This window comes from Oncorhynchus kisutch, unplaced genomic scaffold (assembly GCF_002021735.2).
Source record: "Oncorhynchus kisutch isolate 150728-3 unplaced genomic scaffold, Okis_V2 scaffold635, whole genome shotgun sequence".
In the NCBI taxonomy this organism is placed as follows: domain Eukaryota; kingdom Metazoa; phylum Chordata; class Actinopteri; order Salmoniformes; family Salmonidae; genus Oncorhynchus; species Oncorhynchus kisutch.
Genome location: NW_022262580.1, coordinates 37,501 through 58,587, shown reverse-complemented (window position 1 = coordinate 58,587; position 21,087 = coordinate 37,501). Strand labels below are relative to the sequence as shown.

Genomic DNA, 21,087 nt, shown 5'->3' with positions numbered 1-21,087 from the left:
CTGCAGGCTGGAGCTATATTTATAAGGGTCCCAATGGAAGACTGACCTTCCCAATGCAGCCGGCTGGCATTTCACACTTTTACAACAAGATCCTGGCAGAAGTCTATTACTTGAATGCTGTCACTTATTATTTTATTATTCAATAACAACTCTATACTCATATAGAAAAACTCCAGTGTAAGGAATTATGATGTGGATGAGATCTGGAGAAAAAAGTTCTTAACCTGGATGCCTGTCTGCTTCTGCTCTCTGGCCATGGCTTCAATAGCAATGAATAGCAGGACAGAAAAGGTATCGGTCGCAGACTATGAAGTAGCTGGCGTGGTTTTGTATGGAACTAATGTTTGACGTATGGCCTCATTGTTGCCTAATTAGACGTCTTAAATTCTTATTTTCAATGACGGCCTAGGAACAGTGGGTTGACTGCCTGTTCAGGGGCAGAACGACAGATTTTGTACCTTGTCAGCTCGGGGGTTTGAACTTGCAACCTTCCGGTTACTAGTCCAATGCTCTAACCACTAGGCTAACCTGTCGCCCCTATACCAACTAAGACATCTGCAACAAAAGCAATATATAATTATATAAGTACTAGATACTGTATTGGGAATCAAAGGGGAAATAATGTTATTCTTTATTATTATTTTTGAAATTCGTTGAAAATCATATTTTAGATCTGAATACTCTCGTATTAATTCCACACTCACCTGTGTACTTTTCCCAGTTTTAGTTGTACCAGATACGATAACAAGTCGATTGTTCACCAGGATATCCAAAAATTCCTCTCTAGCTTTCCAAACAGGTAGAGACTGTCTCTCTTGCAGTAGTTTATAATAACGAGAGGAGAAAGGCAATCCATCAAATCGGTTCAGCTCCAGATCCTCTCCGAAGACAAAAGCTTCTTCCACACAGTCAGCAGTTTCCGAATCCGAACAAATCTCTTTCTCCATCAAATGCTTGTCCTGCTCGGACATGGTTGATCTCTCCGCCATGGAAATGATCGAGGATCCCGTCGGGAGCGCAACAACTGCTGGCAACAGATATAATCATAAAACACAGAGAACCGTTTATCCCCCTAAAAAAATTAACTCACCGACACATTATAATCCATGTAACAATCCCAACGTTGACTTGGAGTTCAATGTATAATCCAAACAGATTTCCGTTAATATTTTGTTGACAGATGTGAAGAGATTTCAGGACAAACAACATGCAGTTTTTTGTTCTTATGTCGGATTAAAACTCTATTACCGTTTCTTGTCTGTCAATCCGCAGCGCACTGTTGCGCTATTGGCCACTGGCATGGTCAGACACGTGGGTTGATTTGCATAGGCTACACGAGTCGCGTGAACAAGACTTTAATGTGCGCCTACATATGATCACGTGACCACTAGGCCGAATGTAGACTAATAACCCTCTTATAATAATCGAATAACATTGACAGGGAGAGGGGGTGTGCACCAGTGGAGGCTGGTGGAATGAGTTATAGGAGGACGGGCTCGTTGTAATGGCTGGAATGGAAATATAGGAACAGATTTAAATGTTGTTTCCATGTGTTTGATACCGTTCCATTCCAACCATAGAAGCAAGGGGAAATAAAGTCCAGATGGTTTTTTTATAGTGGAGATCAAGTTAATGAATTGGCTGGCTGGGCTGATGGGACAGCGGATGCTGCAGGGAATTCTCAGATGGAAAACCTACATAGATTAACCCGCGGAATTTTTTTTTTTTAAAGTATGATTTAGAACGCGTCTCAACCAATCACAATGCTTGTTTTGACAAACCTGTTGTTGGAGGCGTGGCTTTATGTTAGCTCTGTTTGGAATTATACCTTAGTGTAACAGTATAACTTCCGCCCCTCTCCTCGGCTCCAACCAGGGACCCTCTGCACACATCAACAACAGTCACCATCGAAGCATCGTTACCACAAATGCCGCGGCCCTTGCAGGGCAAAGGGGAACCACTACTTCAGGTCTCAGAGAGAGTGACGTCACCGATTGAAACGCTATTAGCGCGCACCACCGCTAACTAGATAGCCATTTCACATTGGTTACATTAGGTAGTAGGACAATAGCTATAGGTCAGTGGTTCCCAAACATTTTTATAGTCCTGTACCGCTTCAAACATTCAACCTCCAGCTGTGTACTCAGTGGCTTCTGATTAAATTCAATTTTCACAGAACCACTTGTTGCAATTTCAATGACACTCTCTTGTTCAGATATCAGTAAGTGGACTGGAGGCAGGGAATGAAAGGGATAACAAATCCAGTTGTTTGTGTCATCCATTTCAGGAAGGTACCTGCACACCCAACTCACACAGGTACTTTGCTATATCACATTTCACATTGTCAGTTTTAATTAACTAGGCAAGTCAGTTAAGAACACATTCTTATTTACAATGACGGCCTACAGGGGAACAGTGGGTTAACTGCCTGTTCAGGGGCAGAACAACAGATTTTTACCTTGTCAGCTCAGGGATTCGATCCAGCAACCTTTCGGATACTGGTCCAATGCTCTAACCACTAGGCTACCTGCTGGTTACTGGCCCAACACTCTAACCACTAGGATACCTGCTGGTTACTGGCCCAACGCTCTCTAACCACTAGGATACCTGCTGGTTACTGGCCCAACGCTCTCTAACCACTAGGCTACCTGCTGGTTACTGGCCCAACGCTCTCTAACCACTAGGCTACCTGCTGGTTACTGGCCCAACGCTCTAACCACTAGGCTACCTGCTGGTTACTGGCCCAACACTCTAACCACTAGGCTACCTGCTGGTTACTGGCCCAACACTCTAACCACTAGGCTACCTGCTGGTTACTGGCCCAACACTCTAACCACTAGGCTACCTGCTGGTTACTGGCCCAACACTCCAACCACTAGGCTACCCTGCTGGTTACTGGCCCAACACTCTAACCACTAGGCTACCTGCTGGTTACTGGCCCAACACTCTAACCACTAGGCTACCTGCTGGTTACTGGCCCAACGCTCTAACCACTAGGCTACCTGCTGGTTACTGGCCCACCACTCTAACCACTAGGCTACCTGCTGGTTACTGGCCCAACACTCTAACCACTAGGCTACCTGCTGGTTACTGGCCCAACACTCTAACCACTAGGCTACCTGCTGGTTACTGGCCCAGTGCTCAAACCACTAGGCTACCTGCTGGTTACTGGCCCAACACTCTAACCACTAGGCTACCTGCTGGTTACTGGCCCAACGCCCTAACCACTAGGCTACCTGACGCTCGTCCTTAAGCTTGAGTTCAATTGCACACAAGATCTGTGTGTTGTCCTTGTTAACGCAGATAGAAAAGAGCTCCAACTTTTTAATCATAGCCTCAATTTTGTCCCGCACATTAAATATAGTTGCGGAGAGTCCCTGACAATCCTAGATTCGGATCATTCAGGTCAGAAAAAATATTCCCCAGATAGGCCAGTCGTGTGAGAACTCGTCATCATGCAACCGGTCAGACAAGTGAAAATATGGTCAGTAAAGAAAACTTTAAGCTCGTCTCTCAATTAAAAAATGTGGCAATACTTTGTCTCTTGATAACCAGTTCAGGGGCCTTGCTTTAACAAAGTTAACCATTTTCACTGTAGTGTCCAAAATGTCTTTCAAGCTGTCAGGCATTCTCTTGGCAGCAAGAACCTCTCGGTGGATGCTGCAGTGTACCCAAGAGCCTCTCGGTGGATGCTGCAGTGTACCCAAGAGCCTCTCGGTGGATGCTGCAGTGTACCCAAGAGCCTCTCGGTGGATGCTGCAGTGTACCCAAGAGCCTCTCGGTGGATGCTGCAGTGTACCCAAGAGCCTCTCGGTGGATGCTGCAGTGTACCCAAGAGCCTCTCGGTGGATGCTGCAGTGTACCCAAGAGCCTCTCGGTGGATGCTGCAGTGTACCCAAGTGGCGTCGGGAGCATCTGCTTGCACGCGCGTTACCACTCCACTATGTCTCCCTGTCATGGCGTTTGCGCCAGAGAGTAACGGTTAATGTGATTGGATGTTAATTATTTGACAATAGCTAACAGGACTATAGTCCAGAGTTATATCTTAGCTAATAGGACCATAGATATAGTCTGTAGTTATACCTTAGCTAAGAGAACTATAGTCTGGAGTTATATCTCAGCTAACAGGACTACAGTCTGGAGTTATATCTCAGCTAACAGGACTATAGTCTGGAGTTATATCTTAGCTAATAGGACCATAGCTATAGTCTGGAGTTATACCTTAGCTAATAGAACTATAGTCTGGAGTTATATCTCAGCTAACAGGACTATAGTCTGGAGTTATACCTTACCTAATAGGACCATAGCTATAGTCTGGAGTTATATCTCAGCTAACAGGACTATAGTCTGGAGTTATATCTCAGCTAACAGGACTATAGTCTGGAATTATATCTTAGCTAATAGGACTATAGCTATAGTCTGTAGTTATACCTTAGCTAATAGGACTATAGGCTGGAGTTATATCTCAGCTAATAGGACCATAGTCTGGAGTTATATTTTAGCTAACAGGACTATAGTCTGTAGTTATACCTTAGCTAATAGGACTATAGTCTGGAGTTATACCTTAGCAAATAGGACTATAGTCTGGGGTTATACCGTAGCTAATAGGACTATAGCTATATTCTGGAGTTATATCTTAGCTAATAGGACTATAGTCTGGAGTTATATCTTAGCTAATAGGACTATAGCTATAGTCTGGAGTTATATCTTAGCTAATAGGACTATAGTCTGGGGTTATATCTTAGCTAATAGGACAATAGTCTGGAGTTATATCTTAGCTAATAGGACTATAGCTATAGTCTGGAGTTTTATCTTAGCTAATTGGACTATAGCTATAGTCTGGAGTTATAACGTAGCTAACAGGACTATAGTCTGGAGTTATATCTTAGCTAATAGGACTATAGCTATATTCTGGAGTTATATCTTAGCTAATAGGACTATAGCTATATTCTGGAGTTATATCTTAGCTAATAGGACTATAGTCTGGAGTTATATCTTAGCTAATAGGACTATAGCTATAGTCTGGAGTTATATCTTAGCTAATAGGACTATAGTCTGGAGTTATATCTTAGCTAATAGGACAATAGTCTGGAGTTATATCTTAGCTAATAGGACTATAGCTATAGTCTGGAGTTTTATCTTAGCTAATTGGACTATAGCTATAGTCTGGAGTTATATCTTAGCTAATAGGACTATAGCTATAGTCTGGAGTTATATCTTAGCTAATAGGACTATAGCTATAGTCAGGAGTTATATCTTAGCTAATAGGACTATAGCTATAGTCTGGAGTTATATCTTAGCTAATAGGACTATAGTCAGGAGTTATATCTTATACTGTTTCCTGACTTCACTACAACAACAGTGAAAAAGAGATGTGATGTCTGTCTGACATTCAGATTACTCTCCTGAACAACTTATGAAGACTCTGCCAAGCTGCTGTTAGAGAACAAAGCAGACCGTGGTCTCAGAAACCAGTTGGACTCAGGTGCAACAGAAACATCTAAACATTTTGAAAGAAAGATAACTACTTCCTCTGTTTTCATATACTCAACCTTTCTAAACGGTTTGGACAGTTTCACTCTTTGTTTAGTGTTTCAAAATGTCTGACGTAGTTTTGTTTCAGAGCATCATCCATTTGTTGGAGGGGAAGAGGAGCCAATAGCAGTCAACGGTGAACATTAGTATGAATTTTATAATAAACACACACAAAAAAAAACAAGACCACTTTAGTGCTTAAAAAAACATTTTACTGATACTGCTCAAGTGTTCAAAGGTCTGTGTGTATTGACATATAGATATATACACAGGTAGGACAGAGGACAGGTACAGTAGGACAGGTAGGACACAGGACAGGTACAGTAGGACAGGTAGGACACAGGACAGGTACAGTAGGACAGGTACAAAGGTCTGTGTGTATTGACATAGACACCAAAGTTATGAAATAATTATCGGTTCAAAAATCGACCTGTCCATGATAACGTGTGGTGTTTACATGTATTTTCTATGTAACACAGACAAAAATTAACTTTCAAACAGAACATACAGGTAGGACAGAGGACAGGTACAGTAGGACAGAGGACAGGTAGGACACAGGACAGGTAGGACAGAGGACAGGTACAGTAGGATAGAGGACAGGTAGGACACAGGACAGGTGTTGGGGAATAATCAGAATTAGTTGGGTAACATAGATGAGATGTTTTATTTTCATGATATGCTTATGAGTTACTTCTCATCAGAATGTCTTGTTGTACTATAGTGGTGGCCGGTTGCAGTTATCTGTTCTCTGTCCTGGGGTCAGTTACTTCTCATCAGAATGTCTTGTTGTACTATAGTGTTGGCCGGTTGCAGTTATCTGTTCTCTGTCCTGGGGTCAGTTACTTCTCATCAGAATGTCTTGTTGTACTATAGTGGTGGCCGGTTGCAGTTATCTGTTCTCTGTCCTGGGGTCAGTTACTTCTCATCAGAATGTCTTGTTGTACTATAGTGGTGGCCGGTTGCAGTTATCTGTTCTCTGTCCTGGGGTCAGTTACTTCTCATATAGAATGTCTTGTTGTACTATAGTGGTGGCCATTTGCAGTTATCTGTTCTCTGTCCTGGGGTCAGTTACTTCTCATATAGAATGTCTTGTTGTACTATAGTGGTGGCCGTTTGCAGTTCTCTGTTCTCTGTCCTGTGGTCAGTTACTTCTCATCAGAATGTATCTTGTTGTACTATAGTGGTGGCCGGTTGCAGTTATCTGTTCTCTGTCCTGGGGTCAGTTACTTCTCATCAGAATGTATCTTGTTGTACTATAGTGGTGGCCGGTTGCAGTTATCTGTTCTCTGTCCTGGGGTCAGTTACTTCTCATCAGAATGTATCTTGTTGTACTATAGTGGTGGCCGGTTGCAGTTATCTGTTCTCTGTCCTGGGGTCAGTTACTTCTCATATAGAATGTCTTGTTGTACTATAGTGGTGGCCGGTTGCAGTTATCTGTTCTCTGTCCTGGGGTCAGTTACTTCTCATCAGAATGTCTTGTTGTACTATAGTGGTGGCCGGTTGCAGTTATCTGTTCTCTGTCCTGGGGTCAGTTACTTCTCATATAGAATGTCTTGTTGTACTATAGTGTTGGCCGGTTGCAGTTATCTGTTCTCTGTCCTGGGGTCAGTTACTTCTCATATAGAATGTCTTGTTGTACTATAGTGTTGGCCGGTTGCAGTTATCTGTTCTCTGTCCTGGGGTCAGTTACTTCTCATCAGAATGTATCTTGTTGTACTATAGTGGTGGCCGGTTGCAGTTATCTGTTCTCTGTCCTGGGGTCAGTTACTTCTCATCAGAATGTATCTTGTTGTACTATAGTGGTGGCCGGTTGCAGTTATCTGTTCTCTGTCCTGGGGTCAGTTACTTCTCATATAGAATGTCTTGTTGTACTATAGTGGTGGCCGGTTGCAGTTATCTGTTCTCTGTCCTGGGGTCAGTTACTTCTCATATAGAATGTCTTGTTGTACTATAGTGGTGGCCGGTTGCAGTTATCTGTTCTCTGTCCTGGGGTCAGTTACTTCTCATCAGAATGTATCTTGTTGTACTATAGTGGTGGCCGGTTGCAGTTATCTGTTCTCTGTCCTGGGGTCAGTTACTTCTCATATAGAATGTCTTGTTGTACTATAGTGGTGGCCGGTTGCAGTTATCTGTTCTCTGTCCTGGGGTCAGTTACTTCTCATCAGAATGTCTTGTTGTACTATAGTGGTGGCCGGTTGCAGTTATCTGTTCTCTGTCCTGGGGTCAGTTACTTCTCATATAGAATGTCTTGTTGTACTATAGTGGTGGCCGGTTGCAGTTATCTGTTCTCTGTCCTGGGGTCAGTTACTTCTCATATAGAATGTCTTGTTGTACTATAGTGTTGGCCGGTTGCAGTTATCTGTTCTCTGTCATGGGGTCAGTTATTTGGGCCACAGAAAGGGGAGGGGTCAAGCTTGTCTTCATATGTAAACATATATTTTAAACCAATTATCTCTTGGCTCCACAATGTGGGTGTGCCAGTCACTGTGTCTCTGTGATCTTGTCCAGGAGGGGTGTATTTGACATATGCCTGTTGATGAGGATTTGTTTTATGGTCCTGAGAGCGAGATAAGAACATAGTTTAGGAGACAAAGCTGAATGATACATTATGGCCAATGCTGTCTGGCTATGTGTGTCTTTGCTATAAAGGATCTCAGTTGCAATGTGTAAGGGTCTCTCAGAGAATTAATTGATAGACACTGAATTGATCTGAGAGTCACAGGGTTGTGATGGAGCTCATATAATTAAAGATGGACTTTGTGATAACTAACTCGGACTTGTGTGGTGGTTTGGTCTCATGATTTGGTAAATACAGGAAATTTCCACGACACAGGTAATACTGATGTGACTACAGGTAGGACACAGGACAGGTAGCACACAATACAGGTAGGACACAGGACAGTAATACTGGTGTGACTACAGGTAGGACTCAGGACAGGTACAGTAGGACACAAGACAGGTAGCACACAATACAGGTAGGACACAGGACAGTAATACTGATGTGACTACAGGTAGGACACAGGACAGGTACAGTAGGACACAAGACAGGTAGCACACAATACAGGTAGGACACAGGACAGTAATACTGGTGTGACTACAGGTAGGACTCAGGACAGGTAGGACGAGGATAGGTAGGACTCAGGACAGGTAGGACTCAGGACAGGTAGAACACAGGACAGGTAGGACTCAGGACAGGTAGGACTCAGGACAGGTAGCACACAGGACAGGTAGGACACAGGACAGGTGGGACTCAGGACAGTTAGGACACAGGACAGGTAGGACTCAGGACAGGTAGGACTCAGGACAGGTAGGACTCAGGACAGTAATACTGGTGTGACTACAGGTAGGACACAGGACAGGTACAGTAGGACACAGGACAGGTAGGACACAGGGCAGGTAGGACCCAGGACAGGTAGGACTCAGGGCAGGTAGGAAACAGGACAGGTACAGTAGGACACAGGACAGGTAGGACACAGGACAGTAATACTGGTGTCATGGCAACAAGACTTTCAAACAGCAAAGTTAACAAGGTAAAACACGTCATAGTAAAACTAACTGATGATGAATCTATGGATCTCTGCCTTCGAAAGCCAAGACATTAAATACTAGATAGACGTGACAAAACATATGTTTTTCCATCTAGATATTTGAGAACAAGAAGTGTGTGATTAAAATAAAGTTGAACAGTGTGAATGAAAAGTTTTGATCAATACTGTCAACAATTACAGCCTTTACTAAAAAACATAAAATAATATAATGAAACAATCACCTTGTATCTGCTGAGTTTTATGACATAAAGACAAGACTAACACACGTCTGGACTGTGTAATAACATGTAATAACACCTCTGGACTGTGTAATAACACCTCTGGACTGTGTAATAACACCTCTGGACTGTGTAATAACACCTCTGTGTAATAACACCTCTGGACTGTGTAATAACACCTCTGGACTGTGTAATAACACCTCTGGACTGTGTAATAACACCTCTGGACTGTGTAATAACACCTCTGGACTGTGTAATAACCCCTCTGGACTGTGTAATAACACCTCTGGACTGTGTAATAACACCTCTGGACTGTGTAATAACACCTCTGGACTGTGTAATAACACCTCTGGACTGAGCAACAACACATCTGGACTGTGTAATAACTGTGTAATATCTTAATTAACAACACCTCAGTTTTGCCACTCAACATTTGAGAACAGAAGTCAATCTGATTTCATCAGGCTAACATTGGCACAACGGCAAATTAAAATCCCGGCGGCGTGTTCAGCAGGACGCAACGTTGCGTCACATTCAGATAGAAATATACTACGTAGAACAAACAACCCCTCTCTGACGTGTAGAATCAGGAATCACTTCAGCTCTACTTGTTGGCATTTCTATCTGCAACATCCAACGACGTTTTGCTACCGAAACGTCGGCCCCTGCTGCGCGTAATAACCAGTTATCAGCCGTGAGAGTTGAGAGCCCATGTTGGAGGATTGTGGGTGTTCCTCAGTGGTGATACGCAGTCAGAGTAAAGTGAGCTAAAACAACCTCTAAACCTTTATTTCACCAGGAACAAAACAGCTAATGAATGACTTTCATGGCAAAAATGAATGGTTTTCCACCTCTTAAAGAGGTTTCTGTTTTTGCTTATTAACCTTCGTGTTCAATTCCAATTACCACCTGTTAGCCTTTCTGTTAGGTAGCCCTACTTCTGACTGATGTTGTGACATCATCCCACTATCAAGTGTTTATGTAGTGCTATGTAGTGTTTATGTAGTGCTATGTAGTGTTTATGTAGAGCTATGTAGTGTTTATGTAGAGCTATGTAGTGTTTATGTAGTGCTATGTAGTGTTTATGTAGTGCTATGTAGTGTTTATGTAGAGCTATGTAGTGTTTATGTAGTGCTATGTAGTGTTTATGTAGAGCTATGTAGTGTTTATGTAGTGTTTATGTAGTGCTATGTAGTGCTATGTAGTGCTATGTAGTGCTTATGTAGAGCTTATGTAGTGTTTATGTAGTGCTATGTAGTGTTTATGTAGTGCTATGTAGTGTTTATGTAGTGCTATGTAGTGTTTATGTAGTGTTTATGTAGTGCTATGTAGTGCTTATGTAGTGCTATGTAGTGCTATGTAGTGCTATGTAGTGCTATGTAGTGTTTATGTAGTGCTATGTAGTGCTATGTAGTGCTATGTAGTGCTATGTAGTGTTTATGTAGTGCTATGTAGTGCTATGTAGTGCTATGTAGTGCTATGTAGTGCTTATGTAGTGCTATGTAGTGCTATGTAGTGCTATGTAGTGCTTATGTAGTGCTTATGTAGTGCTATGTAGTGCTATGTAGTGTTTATGTAGAGCTATGTAGTGCTATGTAGTGCTATGTAGTGTTGGGTCGACTGCTGAGTATAAGGTTGTTGAATGGTTGGTTTAAGGTAGGTGTAAGATTGGTGTATGGTTAGTGTAAGATTGGTGTATGGTTGGTGTAAGATTGGTGTATAGCTGTTTTAAGGTTGATGTGAAATTGGTGTGTAGTCGGTGTAAGATTGGTGTAAAGTTTGTGAAAGATTGGTGTAAGGTTGGTGTTAGGTTGGTGTAAAGTTGGTGTAGGGTTGTTGTCAGGTTTGTGTTAGATTGGTGTAAAGTTGGTGTAGGGTTGTTGTCAGGTTTGTGTTAGATTGGTGTATACAGTGGCTTGCGAAAATATTCACCCCCCCCCTTGGCATTTTCCTATTTTATTGCCTTACAACCTGGAATTAAAATTTAAAAATTTAAAATGAAAACAAACAAGAAATAAGACAAAAAAACAGAAAACTTGAATGTGCGTAACTACTACTTTATAGAGCCACCTTTTGCAGCAATTACAGCTGCGAGTCTCTTGGGGTATGTCTCTATAGCTTGGCACATCTAGCCACTGGGATGTTTGCCCATTCTTCAAGGCAAAACTGCTCCAGCTCTTTCAAGTTGGATGGGTTCCGCTGGTGCACAGCAATCTTTAAGTCATACCACAGATTCTCAATTGGATTGAGGTCTGGGTTTTGACTAGGTCATTCCAAGGTATTTAAATGTTTCCCCTTAAACCACTCAAGTGTTGCTTTAGCAGTATGCTTAAGGTCATTGTTCTGCTGGAAGGTGAACCTCCGTCCAAGTCTCAAATATCTGGAAGACTGAAACAGGTTTCCCTCAAGAATTTCCCTGTATTTACCGCCATCCATCATCCCTTCAATTCTGACCAGTCCCTGCCGATGAAAATCATCCCCACACCATGATTCTGCCACCACCATGCTTCACTGTGGTTATGGTGTTCTCAGGGTGATGGGAGGTGTTGGGTTTGCGCCAGACATAGCGTTTTCCTTGATGGCCAAAAAGCTCAATTTTAGTCTCATCTGACCAGAGTACCTTCTTCCATATGTTTGGGGAGTCTCCCACCTGTTGGCGAACACCAAACGTGTTTGGTTATTTTTTCTTTAAGCTATGGATTATTTTCTGGCCACTCTTCCGTAAAGCCCAACTTTAATAATAACAAATTAAAATCCATTTAAATTACAGGTTGTAATGTAACAAAATAGGAAAAACGCCAAGGGGGATGAATACTTTTGTAAGGCACTGTATTCGTTGAAAGATTGGTTTATGGTTGGTGATAAGTTGGTGTAAGGTTGGTGTATAGTTGGTGTATGGTTGGTGATAAGTTGGTGTATGGTTGGTGTATAGTTGGTGTATGGTTGGTGTATAGTTGGTGTATGGTTGGTGTAAGGTTGGTGTAAGGTTTTTATTGGTGTTCCTCAGGGCTCAGTCTCTCAGCATCAGTGCATACACAGTACGGTCACAGAGGGAGAAACAGCTGGCTGTATACTGTACGGAGGAAGACCTACGACAGGATTTACCAGTGATGCCGTTGTCTTACAACAGGTGGCTGTATACTGTACGGAGGAAGACCTACGACAGGATTTACCAGTGATGCCGTTGTCTTACAACAGGTGGCTGTGTACTGTACGGAGGAAGACCTACGACAGGATTGACCAGTGATGCCGTTGTCTTACAACAGGTGGCTGTATACTGTACGGAGGAAGACCTACGACAGGATTTACCAGTGATGTCATTGTCTTACAACAGGTGGCTGTATACTGTACGGAGGAAGACCTACGACAGGATTTACCAGTGATGCCGTTGTCTTACAACAGGTGGCATCATACTGTACGGAGGAAGACCTACGACAGGATTTACCAGTGATGCCGTTGTCTTACAACAGCTGGCTGTTTACTGTACGGAGGAAGACCTACGACAGGATTTACCAGTGATGCCGTTGTCTTACAACAGGTGGCTGTATACTGTACGGAGGAAGACCTACGACAGGATTTACCAGTGATGCCGTTGTCTTACAACAGGTGGCTGTGTACTGTACGGAGGAAGACCTACGACAGGATTGACCAGTGATGCCGTTGTCTTACAACAGGTGGCTGTATACTGTACGGAGGAAGACCTACGACAGGATTCACCAGTGATGCCGTTGTCTTACAACAGGTGGCGTCATACTGTACGGAGGAAGACCTACGACAGGATTTACCAGTGATGTCATTGTCTTACAACAGGTGGCTGTATACTGTACGGAGGAAGACCTACGACAGGATTTACCAGTGATGCCGTTGTCTTACAACAGGTGGCATCATACTGTACGGAGGAAGACCTACGACAGGATTTACCAGTGATGCCGTTGTCTTACAACAGCTGGCTGTGTACTGTACGGAGGAAGACCTACGACAGGATTTACCAGTGATGCCGTTGTCTTACAACAGGTGGCATCATACTGTACGGAGGAAGACCTACGACAGGATTTACCAGTGATGTCATTGTCTTACAACAGGTGGTGTCATACTGTACGGAGGAAGACCTACGACAGGATTTACCAGTGATGCCGTTGTCTTACAACAGGTGGTGTCATACTGTACGGAGGAAGACCTACGACAGGATTTACCAGTGATGTCGTTGTCTTACAACAGGTGGCTGTATACTGTACGGAGGAAGACCTACGACAGGATGTACCAGTGCACCGTGTGGTAACTAATGAATAAATACACAAGACATACATACTTTACATACGTGTACCTGAGCTCAGACCTATAGCACCTCTCTGACATCAGAGCACCAACAGGGGAGGGGGGGGGGGACTGACTCGCTGACACGCCAACCGCCCAACGGTCCTGACATCAGAGCACCAACAGAGGGGGGGGGACTGACTCACTGACACGCCAACCGCCCAACGGTCCTGACATCAGAGCACCAACAGAGGGGGGGGGGGGGGGGGGGGCTGACTCGCTGACACGCCAACCGCCCAACAGTCCGTCCCCATTATTCAAAACTCAGAGACACCACATCATTAAGGTTTTCAGAGTTTCATAGTGCAAGTGAAATGTCTTTATCGTCTCACGGAAAGAACGTCCTTAAATTCCCTTCAAGTTTAGTCCAGCTGCTCTCAGCTGCTGAACTTGGCGTGGACGATCATACGAGGCTTAGGTAGTGTTGGGGGTTGCTTAGGAACAGATCTGGGGGGGAAGGAAAGGGAGATAGATGTTAAAAGTGCATGTTAAGTATCACGTCCAGAAATTGAATGTGAATGGTTTGAAAACATAGTCTTGGCATGACTGGATAAATTGATTAATCTCAGAATGCTGAACAAAATCTTCCTTGGCCAGCCAGTAACAGTCTGTCAAGCGAGACTATAAGTTGATTGATCTAATGCTGGGTGTTGTCCAAAGTATCTGGGACGCACCTGTTGTGGTGTGGAACAGGTCTCAGCGGCCTGGGGACACCGGGGACAGGTACAGGGATGGGGACACCGACAGCAATGGGACTACGAATCAGATGACCACTCCTTCCGGGGGAGTTAGGGTTAGCAGGCAAAGGCTTCTGGGTATTCCTGCTCAGGGGGTAGGCAGTCAAAGGCTTCTGGGTATTCCTGCCCAGGGGGTCGGCAGGTAGAGGCTTCTGGGTATTCCTGCCCAGGGGGTCGGCAGGTAGAGGCTTCTGGGTATTCCTGCCCAGGGGGTCGGCAGGTAGAGGCTTCTGGGTATTCCTTCCCAGGGGGTCGGCAGGTAGAGGCTTCTGGGGTGGACTTGGAATCTCCAAATCCTATTAAAGACAGACACACCGACAATCAAGCAAAACAATCAATGAATGAAGCAATCAGTCTATCAAGCAAATCAACTCTTTATTGTCCCAATTGGAACATGCGTAGAGCAGTATTAAGTCCAAAATGAGCCATGATGATTAATTCAAAACTGAAAACGGATGGAATCAGTCGACTCAGATGATAACGTTGACCCACACACACCACCAGGGGGCGATCAAAGCCACCTAATTGTACCCCAGGTCTCATCTGAGCTCTGTCTGCCTGTATTACCGCATCAACACCATCCCTTGGTCACCATGGCAGCCCTCCCTCCCACCCTCCCCAGACAGACAGTATATATATGTGTGTCCAAAATGGCACCCTATTCCCGAAAGGGCCCTGGTCAAAAGTAGTGCACTATAAAGGGCCATTGAAGAATCAGCCAGCATGTGATGAAGATCCGTCATGTGTTACTAATCTACTGTAGAAGGATGACATCTGATTAACTGTCTGGCTGTTACCTACTGTACAGATGTTCCACATTCACACACACACTCAGACAGACAGAAATAAAGAACACACACACACACACACACACACACACACACACACACACACACACACACACACACACACACACACACACACACACACACACACACACAGACAGACAGAAATAAAGAACACACACACACACACACACACATCGTTTCTCTAAGAAGGAAAGAGTGTTTAGATACTCCATACCGTATAATACAGTATCATACAGTATCATATCATACAGTATCATACAGTACCATACAGTACCATACAGTATCATACAGTACCATATAGTACCATACAGTACCATACAGTATCATACAGTACCATATAGTACCATACAATACATTACCATACAGTATCATACAGTACCACACAGTATCATACAGTACCATATAGTACCATACAGTACCATACAGTATCATACAGTACCACACAGTATCATACAGTACCATATAGTACCATACAGTACCATATAGTACCATACAGTACCATATAGTACCATACCATACAGTATCATACAGTATCATATAGTATCATACCATACAGTATCATACAGTACCATATAGTACCATATAGTACCATACAGTATCATACAGTACCATATAGTACTATATAGTACCATACAGTATCATACAGTACCATATAGTACTATATAGTACCATACAGTATCATAGAGTATCATATAGTACCATACCATACAGTACCACACAGTATCATACAGTATCATACAGTACCATATAGTACCATACAGTACCATACAGTATCATACAGTACCATACAGTACCATACAGTATCATACCATACAGTACCATACAGTATCATACCATACAGTACCATACCATACAGTACCATACAGTATCATACCATACAGTACCATACAGTACCATACAGTACCATACAGTATCATACAGTACCATACAGTACCATACAGTATCATACCATACAGTATCATATAGTACCATACCATACAGTATCATATAGTACCATACCATACAGTACAGTACCATACCATACAGTACCATACAGTACCATACAGTATCATACAGTATCATATAGTACAATACAGTACCATACAGTATCATATAGTACCATACAGTACCATATAGTATCATACCATACAGTATCATACAGTACCATACAGTACCATACAGTATCATACAGTACCATATAGTATCATACCATACAGTACCATACAGTATCATACCATACAGTACCATACAGTATCATACCATACAGTATCATACAGTACCATACAGTATCATACAGTACCATACAGTACCATACAGTATCATACCATACAGTACCATACAGTACCATACCATACAGTACCATACCATACAGTACCATACCATACAGTACCATACCATACAGTATCATACCATACAGTATCATACAGTACCATACAGTATCATACAGTACCATACAGTATCATACAGTACCATACAGTACCATACAGTACCATACCATACAGTACCATACAGTACCATACCATACAGTACCATACCATACAGTACCATACAGTATCATACAGTACCATACCATACAGTACCATACAGTATCATACCATACAGTACCATACAGTACCATACCATACAGTACCATACAGTATCATACCATACAGTACCATACAGTACCATACCATACAGTACCATACAGTACCATACAGTATCACACAGTATCATACAGTACCATACAGTATCACACAGTATCATACAGTACCATACAGTATCATACAGTACCATACAGTATCATACAGTACCATATAGTATCATACAGTATCATACAGTATCATACAGTACCATACCATACAGTACCATACCATACAGTACAACAAGCATGTCTATCCAGATACCATACAGTACCATACAGTACCATACAGTATCATACAGTACCATACCATACAGTACCATACAGTACCATACAGTACCATACAGTACCATACAGTATCATACAGTACCATACAGTACCATACAGTACCATACAGTATCATACAGTACCATACCATACAGTACCATACAGTACCATACAGTATCATACCATACAGTACCATACAGTACCATACAGTACCATACAGTATCATACAGTACCATACAGTATCATACAGTACCATACAGTACCATACGGTACCATACCATACAGTACCATACAGTATCATACAGTACCATACAGTATCATACAGTACCATACAGTACCATACAGTACCATACCATACAGTACCATACAGTACCATACAGTATCATACCATACAGTACCATACAGTATCATACCATACAGTATCATACCATACAGTACCATACAGTACCATACAGTACCACACAGTACCATACCATACAGTACCATACAGTACCATACAGTATCATACCATACAGTACCATACATTACCATACAGTATCATACAGTACCATACAGTACCATACAGTATCATACCATACAGTACCATACAGTATCATACCATACAGTACCATACCATACAGTACCATACAGTATCATACCATACAGTACCATACAGTACCATACAGTACCATACAGTATCATACAGTACCATACAGTACCATACAGTATCATACCATACAGTACCATACAGTACCATACCATACAGTACCATACAGTATCATACCATACAGTACCATACAGTACCATACAGTACCATACAGTATCATACCATACAGTATCATAGAGTAGCATACAGTACCATACAGTACCATACAGTACCATACAGTATCATACCATACAGTACCATACAGTATCATACCATACAGTATCATACCATACAGTACCATACAGTACCATACAGTACCATACAGTATCATAGAGTAGCATACAGTACCATACAGTATAATACCATACAGTACCATACAGTATAATACCATACAGTATCATACACTATCATATCATACAGTATCATACAGTATCATACAGTACCATACAGTACCATACCATACAGTACCATACCATACAGTACCATACAGTACCATACAGTACCATACCATACAGTACCATACAGTACCATACAGTATCATACCATACAGTACCATACAGTACCATACAGTATCATACCATACAGTACCATACCATACAGTACCATACAGTACCATAACATACAATACCATACCATACAGTACCATACAGTACCATACCATACAGTACCATACCATACAGTACCATACAGTACCATACAGTATCATACCATACAGTATCATACCATACAGTACCATACCATACAGTACAACAAGCATGTCTATCCAGATACCATACAGTACCATACAGTACCATACAGTACCATACAGTACCATACCATACAGTACCATACAGTACCATACAGTACCATACCATACAGTACCATACCATACAGTACCATACAGTACCATACAGTATCATACCATACAGTATCATACCATACAGTACCACACCATACAGTACCATACAGTACCATACCATACAGTACAACAAGCATGTCTATCCAGATACCATACAGTACCATACAGTACCATACAGTACCATACAGTATCATACCATACAGTATCATAGAGTAGCATACAGTACCATACAGTATAATACCATACAGTACCATACCATACAGTACCATACAGTACCATACAGTACCATACCATACAGTACCATACCATACAGTACCATACCATACAGTACCATACAGTACCATACCATACAGTACCATACAGTATCATACAGTACCATACCATACAGTATCATACAGTACCATACCATACAGTACCATACAGTATCATACAGTACCATACAGTACCATATAGTACCATACCATACAGTACCATACCATACAGTACCATACAGTACCATACAGTACCATACCATACAGTACCATACCATACAGTACCATACAGTACCATACAGTATCATACAGTACCACACAGTACCATACAGTACCATACCATACAGTACCATACCATACAGTACCATAAAGTACCATACAGTACCATACCATAAAAGACCATACAGTACCATACCATACAGTACCATACAGTACCATACCATACAGTACCATACCATACAGTACCATACCATACAGTACCATACCATACAGTACCATACAGTACCATACAGTACCATACCATACAGTACCATACCATACAGTACCATAAGTACCATACAGTACCATACCATACAGTACCATACAGTACCATACCATACAGTACCATACAGTACCATACCATACAGTACCATACCATACAGTACCATACCATACAGTACCATACAGTACCATACAGTACCATACCATACAGTACCATACAGTACCATACCATACAGTACCATACAGTACCATACCATACAGTACCATACAGTATCATACCATACAGTACCATACAGTACCATACCATACAGTACCATACAGTACCATACCATACAGTACCATACAGTACCATACCATACAGTACCATACAGTACCATACAGTACCATACCATACAGTACCATACAGTACCATACAGTTCCATACCATACAGTACCATACAGTACCATACCATACAGTACCATACAGTACCATACAGTATCATACAGTACCATACAGTACCATACAGTTTCATACCATACAGTACCATACCATACAGTACCATACAGTACCATACAGTATCATACCATACAGTATCATAGAGTAGCATACAGTACCATACAGTATAATACCATACAGTACCATACCATACAGTACCATACAGTACCATACAGTACCATACAGTACCATACCATACAGTACCATACCATACAGTACCATACAGTACCATACAGTACCATACCATACAGTACCATACAGTACCATACAGTACCATACCATACAGTACCATACAGTATCATACAGTACCATACCATACAGTACCATACCATACAGTATCATACAGTACCATACCATACAGTACCATACAGTATCATACAGTACCATACAGTATCATACAGTATCATACAGTACCATACCATACAGTACCATACAGTACCATACAGTATCATACCATACAGTACCATACAGTATCACACAGTATCATACAGTACCATACCATACAGTACCATACAGTATCATACAGTACCATATAGTACCATACAGTATCATACAGTACCATACAGTACCATACAGTATCACACAGTATCATACAGTACCATACCATACAGTACCATACAGTACCATACCATACAGTACCATACAGTATCATACAGTACCATACAGTACCATACCATACAGTACCATATAGTATCATACAGTACCATACAGTATCATACAGTACCATACCATACAGTACCATACAGTATCATACAGTACCACACAGTATCATACAGTATCATACAGTACCATACAGTACCATACAGTATCATACAGTACCACACAGTACCATACCATACAGTACCATACAGTACCATACAGTACCATACAGTATCATACAGTACCATACAGTACCGTACCATACAGTACCATACAGTACCATATAGTACCATACAGTACCATATAGTACCATACAGTACCATACAGTATCATACAGTATCACACAGTATCATACAGTATCATACCATACAGTACCATACAGTACCATACCATACAGTACCATATAGTACCATACAGTACCATATAGTACCATACAGTACCATATAGTATCATACAGTACCATACAGTATCATACAGTATCACACAGTACCATACAGTACCATACAGTACCATACAGTACCATACCATACAGTATCATACAGTACCATACAGTATCATACAGTTTCATACAGTACCATACAGTATTATACAGTACCATACAGTACCATACCATACAGTACCATACAGTATTATACAGTACCATACAGTACCATACCATACAGTACCATACAGTACCATACAGTATCATACAGTATCATACAGTACCATACAGTATTATACAGTACCATACAGTACCATACAGTACCATACCATA

At 41.9% G+C, this 21,087-nt stretch overlaps 2 protein-coding genes across 4 annotated transcripts in view; both read right to left on the bottom strand.

The window, feature by feature from the left end:
* Positions 1-1,290, bottom strand: part of LOC109883400 (putative pre-mRNA-splicing factor ATP-dependent RNA helicase DHX32) — a 29,360-nt gene extending 28,070 nt beyond the window's left edge. Inside the window, exon 1 of one of the 2 annotated variants that reach the window (XM_031815809.1) lies at positions 705-1,290. In XM_031815809.1, coding sequence (XP_031671669.1) covers positions 705-989 — 285 coding nt within the window. In that variant the 5' untranslated portion in view covers positions 990-1,290. The remainder of the gene's footprint in view (positions 1-704) is intronic. The other variant, XM_031815808.1, reaches the window with a different exon arrangement.
* A 12,534-nt stretch (positions 1,291-13,824) lies between these two features.
* Positions 13,825-21,087, bottom strand: part of LOC109886286 (proline-rich protein 2) — a 42,302-nt gene continuing 35,039 nt past the window's right edge. For both annotated transcript variants that reach the window (XM_031815824.1, XM_031815825.1), the window contains exons 6-7: positions 14,290-14,648; positions 13,825-14,062 (exon numbers count right to left, since the gene is read on the bottom strand). In XM_031815824.1, coding sequence (XP_031671684.1) covers positions 13,993-14,062; positions 14,290-14,648 — 429 coding nt within the window. In that variant the 3' untranslated portion in view covers positions 13,825-13,992. The remainder of the gene's footprint in view (positions 14,063-14,289; positions 14,649-21,087) is intronic.